Source organism: Arachis stenosperma, chromosome 6 (assembly GCF_014773155.1).
Source record: "Arachis stenosperma cultivar V10309 chromosome 6, arast.V10309.gnm1.PFL2, whole genome shotgun sequence".
Lineage (NCBI taxonomy): Eukaryota > Viridiplantae > Streptophyta > Magnoliopsida > Fabales > Fabaceae > Arachis > Arachis stenosperma.
The window spans coordinates 22,011,904-22,020,428 of NC_080382.1; the positions used below are offsets into that span (position 1 = coordinate 22,011,904).

The 8,525-nt window shown below is 34.6% G+C and overlaps 2 protein-coding genes across 3 annotated transcripts; one reads left to right on the forward strand and one right to left on the reverse strand.

Annotated features, from left to right (window-relative positions):
* Window positions 1–998: 998 nt before the first annotated feature.
* LOC130936393 (probable alpha-amylase 2) lies at window positions 999–4,143 on the forward strand. Of its 2 annotated transcripts, XM_057866457.1 has the most exons (12): window positions 999–1,255; window positions 1,347–1,401; window positions 1,480–1,513; window positions 1,709–1,746; window positions 1,887–2,240; window positions 2,362–2,507; window positions 2,583–2,695; window positions 2,791–2,879; window positions 2,968–3,090; window positions 3,458–3,493; window positions 3,575–3,673; window positions 3,749–4,143. In XM_057866457.1, exons 2-12 carry the CDS (start codon window positions 1,384–1,386, stop codon window positions 3,947–3,949), a joined length of 1,251 nt encoding a protein of 416 aa, XP_057722440.1. In that variant the 5' UTR covers window positions 999–1,255; window positions 1,347–1,383; the 3' UTR covers window positions 3,950–4,143. The 2 variants fall into 2 exon arrangements, with proteins under 2 accessions (XP_057722440.1, XP_057722441.1); XM_057866458.1 differs by lacking the exon at window positions 1,709–1,746 and having other exon boundaries at window positions 1,003–1,255.
* Window positions 4,144–6,340: 2,197 nt separating this feature from the next.
* LOC130933877 (serine/threonine-protein phosphatase 7 long form homolog) lies at window positions 6,341–8,033 on the reverse strand. Its single transcript, XM_057863484.1, has 2 exons — window positions 7,860–8,033; window positions 6,341–7,012 (listed from the first exon to the last, which is right to left on the reverse strand). Exons 1-2 carry the CDS (start codon window positions 8,031–8,033, stop codon window positions 6,341–6,343), a joined length of 846 nt encoding a protein of 281 aa, XP_057719467.1.
* Between the last annotated feature and the right edge of the window lie 492 nt (window positions 8,034–8,525).

Here is an 8,525-nt window from a genome sequence, read left to right on the forward strand (position 1 = left end):
TATATTTTAGCAAAAATAATTAAATATCTATAAAATAAAAAAATATGAAATTCTTAAAGAAATAGAGACATTCACATTTGCAATACAAAAAAATTCGAAAAATATATAAAAAAAACATCCATTTAGTATAAAAAATTCGAAAAATATATAAAAAGAAACATCCATATATATTAATTCGGAGAAATTTTGGATTCACCCAAAAATATTTTGTTAGTTTTTGGTTAATACCCTTTTGATTCTCTAACATTGTTCTTTTAACAGTGTGAAATTAGTGTGAGATTTCATCCAATAGCTCATTTTTTATACTGGTTACATGCTAGTCAGAATTTAATGAAATTGCTGGCTCCTAAAATTTTCCATTAATTATAGTAAAAATATATAAAAAACGCGCAAAGTTATTTATAAATATTTTTTTTATTTTTTAATTTTTATTTATGTTATGTCAGTTAGTTTTAAGGATTAATTTGTTGATTTTTTTTACTCAAATTTTGCTACCGAGTGCATTTTTATTAATATTTTTAAGTTAAAATTGTTAGATTTATATAATTTTAATGTATTACATAAATTATTTTTTTATTAAATTAATGTTAATAATAATTAATTATAATAAAAATATATAAGAAATGTATAAAGTTAATAAAAAGGCAAAGATTAATTGGAATAATTTGCCAATAAATTTTAATTCAAATGATATAGTTTTTTAATAATAGACTAAAACATAGCAAAAAGAGTCTCTCTATCTTTAATATAAAAAAAAAAAAAAAAATTGGGGTGATTTTGTTTGTAATTTCTGTAGAAGGAATACGCCTTCGCCTTTCGGAATAGTAAAGATGGAACAAGCTAAGAGCGCGTTGATTTGGATGTGGATGCGTGGTGGCGTGGTGACGTAGTGTGTTGGCTTTGTCTGGAAGATGCCATGCCAATTAATCATCAACATGAATTGAATTCACTACTGTGCCCACGCGCACCCAATTCCCTTTGCCACTCCCACCACCCTCTTCTTTTTTTATTCCTCAATTGATTGATATTCGGCCCTCCCTCAGATCACCTCGCGGCATTGCATTCCATTGTGTTCGTGGGCACAATTATCTGATACTGATTCGCACCGCCATTATCTTCTCCCTCTCTCGAATGCTGTGACTTTTGTGTTGCGGTGTCGTATATTAGTATATTACTATAAATACCTTGACCTCCAAACTAAAGCTCTACTCATTATCGGCCATCGCTACCTGCAGATCAATTGCAGTGTGTATCTGTAAGCCTCTATCTTAACTTACTGCTCTTGCGTGATATATGATGCTCCTCAATTCATTCGTTTTCTTACTCGTCTTCATCATCGTATGCAGCTTTAATCTCTACGTAGCCACTCTCCTCCTCATTATCATGGGCTTATTAAACACTGTATGCTTTCCTTCCTCTCTTTCTCTCACTCTCGAGATATTATATATTCTTTATTTATTTAATTATAATTTTCTTCAGGGACATGATCAGACCAATCAACAAAAGGATATCGGTATGTTTTCCCAACTTCAATTCTAATCTCGCGCTTATGCATATTGTTTTCAGTAGTGCCTAAAATTAAACAGATCATTTCATGTGCGCTATCTACCATTAGTTGAAGTTGTAGGTCGTTTATTTGATGATATGATATGATTGAATCCTTGTATGTTAACGCACGCGGCATACACATGACCTGACCATCATGCAGGTACCGCTTTGAAGAATGGAAAGGAAATACTCTTTCAGGTACAGTTAATAGAATGAATAATCTAAACATATGTATGCTTATTAGCGTGGAGATAGAGGAGACAGAGCAAGAGGTAGCTACATTGAGATTGAAGAGAAGATAAAAGCTAAGAATAAAGAAATTTGTTTGCACTTTGCAGGGATTCAACTGGGAGTCTCACAAGTACAATTGGTGGGAGAATCTAGAGAGCAAAGTTGGAGAGATAGCCAAAGCTGGATTCACTTCCGTTTGGTTGCCACCACCAACTCATTCCTTCTCACCTCAAGGCTACACTCCACAGAACCTTTACTCACTCAATACTAATTATGGCTCCGAGCATCACTTGAAAGCTCTGCTTGCTAAGATGAAGCAACACAAACTCAGATCCATGGCTGATATTGTCATCAATCATCGTGTTGGCACCACCCAGGGACGTGGAGGAATCTACAACCGTTTTGATGGAATCCCACTCTCTTGGGATGAGCATGCTGTCACTTCAGATACCGGTGGACTTGTAATATTTCAATTCAATGCTTCTTTCTTAATTATTAGTTACATAATGAGATCCAATATATCGATCACAAATTAAAACAACTTTAATTTCATCTCTCTATCTGCATTCCATCCATATTCAGGGTAACAGAAAGACCGGCGCCATATTCCAGGGGTTCCCCAATATTGACCACACCCAAGACTTTGTGAGAAAGGATATCATAGGTTGGCTAAGATGGCTGCGCCATAACGTAGGCTTTGAGGATTTTCGTTTTGATTTTGCAAAAGGGTAACTTATTCAACCTTGTTTGGTTAATTCGACTATGTATTGTTAATAATTGAACTATTTGGTACGTATAAACAGGTTTTCAGCAAAATATGTGAAAGAATATATCGAAGCAGCAAAGCCATTGTTCTGTGTAGGGGAGTACTGGGATTCTTGCAACTACAGAGGTTCTTCTTTGGACTATAACCAGGGTGGGTGTATGCACTACTGTACTTGTTAAAATTAAAATATAAATGAGGATCGGTATTGAACTCTTAATAACAGCATGATGATGGATGCATTACAGACAGCCATAGGCAGCGAATAATCAATTGGATTGATGGCACTGGACAGCTTTCAGCTGCATTTGACTTCACAACAAAAGGAATTCTCCAGGTTATCACCCTACACACATGCCCTTTATCTCATGCATGTTGATCTTGATCGGTTGATGGACTTATATCAATTATATATATGCGCGCAGGAAGCTGTGAAGGGAGAATTTTGGCGTCTGCGTGATGGTCAAGGGAAGCCGCCGGGTGTGATAGGATGGTGGCCTTCAAGATCAGTCACGTTTGTGGACAATCATGATACTGGCTCAACTCAGGTACTCCTGGAGAGTGTGTTTTCGTGTTTGCCAATTTCACAATTTTTAGGTCTCTTGTTCTGTATCACGCATTTCCAATTTCTTAATCTCTACTTATTCACACACAAGAACATCTCTAATTAAAAAAGATACTGGCCTTGAATAAAAAGAAGAAAAAAAAAGGTGCCTCAGAGTTAGAAATGCTTTCTATAATTAAATTCTGCTGCCTTTTCAATTATTCCGCTAAGAATTTTGGCATCAGCATGAAAAGTTGTCCTGCTTTCCTTTAACATCGTGCTGCCTTTACTTCCCGCCAGTGTTTTCTATATATTAATTACTAAATGGAGAACTTACATATATGGTTTTGTTCAACTTTCTGTATGAGCAGGCTCATTGGCCGTTCCCCTCTGATCATATTATGGAGGTAGGTACTTTTTTTTTGGTCAATTTGTGACTCTTTACACATACAGAAGGGGTGTATAATATTAATTAAATCGTTTGACAGGGATATGCATACATATTGACTCATCCTGGGATACCAACAGTTTTCTATGACCACTTGTTTGAGTGGGGCAACTCCATTCGTAACCAGATAGCGAAGCTGGTAAGCACAATCATTATTGATATTGTTGGTTGTTGTGGAGTAAAAAATTAAAGTGCATGCATGCGGTAAGTGCAGATTGATGTACGGAAGCGGGAAGGTATTGAGAGTAGATCATCGGTGAGGATATTGGAAGCGAAACAAAACCTATATTCAGCGATAATCGGAGACAAGGTGTGCATGAAGATTGGAAGTGCCTCATGGTGTCCATCTGCATCTCACACCCAGTGGGAACTAGCAACCTCTGGCCACAATTATGCTGTATGGCGCAAGCAGTAGAACATAGAGACATTATGATACATGGGAAAAAAATCACAATTCAATACTTACATATGTGTGCTCAACTATACCTACTTTGCTCCTTTCTATATCCCTTACTATAACAATAAGCTAGTAGCTCTGCTCGCCCTTTCTTCTGTAACAAAAATAACATGCTCTTTTCATCACTAATATATATATTATGCTTTTTTCTACCCTTCTCTCCTTCAGGTAGCTTTCCTTTTCAAACCGTGTAAAAATATACTCACTAATTAAACTACATGGATTTAGTTTCATGGCACTAGTACTCACTAATACACTAAAATTAGCTAACATAAATACACGAATGGTTTAATTCATATTTAATATATATTTTATATTAATAATTGATCTTGGTGTATATCTAATCAACATGGTTATATTTAAAAGTATAGAAGAAATAATAATATAGAGACAAATAATTTAGCAAATGTCTTTTGCACTCTGAAATAATTAGTAATTTACTACTCGCTAATAAAAGCGAGATTCGAAATACTTATTTAAATTGATTAATGAATTAACCACGGTTCCAAATTGGATAACCGCTACATAATCAAAGCCTACAACTAATCAAGTACGGTGAATGAGAAAGTTTAACTTAGCCTAAGAAATAGACATGTTATTTTTACATTGATTTTTTTTTAATCTTCTTCTATACATAGTCAATGATATATGGTACAATAAAGTATGCATATGTGTAATACAAGGTAAAATATAAGAGCTATAGAGTAATAGATGGAGATCATTTGCCAAAAGTAATATACAAAATGTGCTTACAAATCATAATTACTACATTGATTTTTTTTTTATATATTTCAATTATGAACATCTGCGTTAATCTACAGGGTAAAATATAAGAGTTATAGAGTAACAGATGGAGATCATTTTGACAAAAGTTAAATGCAAAATGTGCTTACAAATAATAATTACTACATTGATGTTTTTTTTATAGTTTATCAAATTTTTAATTAATTTTTTACTGTATTTAAAAATTTGTAATTAAATGCTTAAGTTATTATTTTTCATGTTTGATATAAGATGAATTATAAAATATTTTAAAAATAAATATTTTAAATTAAACGACAATAATCAATAAAAATCTAATTAAACTTTGATAAAATAATAAAAATCAATAGAATACTTAAACCCAATCTAGATAAATTACTCCATCACTAAGGGTGTGTTTGTTTGAGGAGAAAATGGAAGGAAGGAAATAGGAAGGAAAGAAATTGGAAGGAAAATAATAATTTTCTTTTGTTTGGTTGAATAGAAAAGTTAAAGGGAAAAAATGAATAGTGTAAAAAAATGGGTGGGACCCATTAAAAAATTTTTCCCTCCAATAATGGATGGAAAATAGAAGGAAAATGTATTTTGTATTAATATTCCAATATTACCCTCTATATTTTAATATATTTTAAAATACCTAAGGATAAAATTGTCTTTTTATAACATTATATACTATTTTCTTCCTTCTTATTTTCCTTTCATCCAAACATATTTAAGGAAAATAAAATTCCACTCAATTTCTTTCCTTTCTCTTCTTTCCTTTCTATTTCTTTCCTTTCTATTTCTTTCCATCCAACCAAACAAAGCCTAAATGTCTTCAAATCATTAACTTTTGCCATTAATTTTGGCCATTGAAAAGGGAAAAAAATGGACTTCCATAGGAAATTACGAATATAAAAATGTATATCTTGTTTCCTTTATATTTTCCACCGAAAAGATAAATTTCTTTAATTTTTTTTCTGAATAAATTAGAGACCTCTAAGAATGGTTCAGCATAACATGACCTGAATAATGAAGCAACTCATCGATGCATAATTGTAAATGGGCTGATTAATTTAAATATGGAAAGCATAATGGTGTAAATCCTGAAAATGGAATAATTGTGTGTATAACACAAAGATGGACGTGTCAGATGGAGGAACAACACGCAGGGGGCGTGTTGTATGAACCACGTGGAGGGCGTGGAGGCTACGTGGGTTGATCTGGTTGGGCCAACATGGCAGCATGCGGGGGGCGTGCTGACGTGGCAATCACGGGTTGGATCATAATTGGAAACACGCAGGGGGCGTGCTGAGTCAGCACGCTGGGGGCGTGCTGACGTGGCTATCAATGGTTGGCTGGGGAGCACGTGGGGGGCGTGGTGACGTGGCGAACAGGCATTGGTCCACGCATGCAACACGTGGGGGGCGTGCTGAGTCAGCACGTGGGCACGTGTTAAGTTCACCTCTCTATATAAGGCAGAGCGCGGTGGTAGTTTGCATAGTGAAGAAGATGTGTGTTTTGAGTGTTCTTTGAGGATATTGTTAGTGTAATGGAGGGAACCGCAAATTTGGTGGTGTATCGCAACGGTGAGATAATACATAATACTCATGAGGGAGTGAGGTTTGTGTCCCAGAATCCGTTTTCGTTTGTGGTTCCATCCATCTCCTTTGTATCATATCGTGATGCACGGCATAGTGCTATGTAAAGATGTGCCAGACATGCTGACCCCCAACTATAAGTATGGATCCGCTCGAAATCACGAAGCAATGGTAGATATTTCGCATGGGCATATGCGGTCAACTTGTCTGTGAATAGAGTCGACCCTAACAAACAGAAGATCTGACATCTCACATATCGCTTGATGGACTCCTCAGTGTCCAACAGTTCGGCATCTCTAATACGTCGAACCCAACCCAGCTTTATATAGGACTTCGCATTTTGACTGACTGATGGCACACGACCGAATATCGCTATGTCCTGACTTTGAACGAACTCGTTACTGCTATCTGTCCATCCACTGACAGGCTCTCCATCAATGGGTAAGCCGAATATATTAGCGACATCCTCTAATGTCACTGTAACCTCACCGATCGGCAATACAAAGGTGTGGGTCTCAGGCCTCCACCTTTCAACCAGAGCAGCTAACATGGGATGAAATCCTCTTATGACTCCAATTTTAGATACGTGGTAAAATCCCGTGGCGCGTAAGTGGTTCTCTACCAACGGATTCCACATCTGTGACGGATCCAGTTTACGCACCAACAAATTCCTGTTAGGCTGCATCAACAAAAATATCTGTTACATTAATTAAATAATAATCCTTATAAATATATTAATAAATATTCACATATTTATTAAAATATTCAACATAGCTTATCTATTTATTTATTTATTTATTAAAAAATTAAATTCTTTATTCACTCATCCTATAAAATATTTAATCCTTACCGACAATTTTTTTTATTGCTATAATATTTAATAATAACATCACGTATTATTATTATTATTATTTATTTTTCAAATTATTATTTCTTCAATTTTTTAATAACAACGTATGTTTTATACAATTTACACATTTAATTTATTATAATATTTATTTATTACTATACGCAATATATTATGTTTAAAAGGTAAAAAAAAATTATTCATTCCTGAATATATTTCCTAATAACAATATTAAAAAAATAATATTATTATTATTATTAACGTTTATTTTATAAAAAATATTATTAAAATATTTATAAAATACACAAATTAATATTCTCATTACAATTTATATATACATAAAACAAACATAAATACATAAAAAAAAATTTTAATACAAAAAATAATTAAAACTTGCTAACTTACGTAAATAGGATGATCCAAATAGTTGATAATATGTTCTTCGGGCGCCAAGTAATTACGTACCATTCTTTTTTTTATTATATCCCTTAAACTAAAAAATTATTTTTTGCACTACAGTCACTCACTACTACTACTCACTAGTCACTCACTACTACTACTCACTACTCTTACACCGAGTCATTTTTTTCAACTCCAACTCACTACACTGAAGAAACCTCAAAGCTAACTTGCTTCTCTTCTCTCATTTCATTCCTTCAGCATTCATCGGTTTATATACAAGAAGGAGAAGAGGTCGTTGGTTCCCGGAGAGGGGGGCTGTCCCCTGCATGCAGGCAGCCTGCAACACGCCCCTTGCGTGGTGGAGCAGTGCCTTGGGACTCGGCGAGAATCTCTGCTGCGCTGCACGGTTCACCAGGCACCACGCCCCTGCGTGGTGAGTCAGCACTCCCATGGCGTGTTGATGGAGCTGCGCCACGTCGCAGGCACCACGCCCCCCGCGTGTTGCCACGTCTCTCCACTTGCTCAGCCACAACGCCTCCCCCCCCCCCCCCCCGCCGTGTTGACCCTGCACCCATATTCCGGCAATACTCCTCTTTCTCCAATATTCAGCCAATACACCACTCTAATATCCATAAGAAAAATAATTTCTGCTATATTGACCTTTGAAACGTCGGACAAAATTTTCAACTGCCACTATCCCATATTAGATTGGAGGTGTAGGTTCACATTTGTCCTCTTTTGGTAGGTATAAAATGAAAAAGTAATCCCCATAAAAAAACTAAAAAATGAATAGTTGTATATTTTAAGTTAATTTCAATATAAAATACTATTTAAAATATTTTGTAAAACCTAATAAAATTATATTATTATCTTTTTAAATTATATTTTTTAAATAATATTTTTTTAAAATAATTTTATAATACTATTTAATATTGTTTTTATA

Bases quoted from the DNA above. Each gene is read 5' to 3' on its own strand.
- LOC130936393 (XM_057866457.1), top strand. The intron at 2,696-2,790 runs GTGGGTGTATGC...GATGCATTACAG, and splicing joins TTCTTTGGACTATAACCAGG to ACAGCCATAGGCAGCGAATA. The intron at 2,880-2,967 runs GTTATCACCCTA...ATATGCGCGCAG, and splicing joins CAACAAAAGGAATTCTCCAG to GAAGCTGTGAAGGGAGAATT.
- LOC130933877 (XM_057863484.1), bottom strand. From the start codon at position 8,033: ATGGGAGTGCTGACTCACCACGCAGGGGCGTGGTGCCTGGTGAACCGT. The intron at 7,013-7,859 runs GTATATAAACCG...TTGTTGATGCAG, and splicing joins AACGACCTCTTCTCCTTCTT to CCTAACAGGAATTTGTTGGT.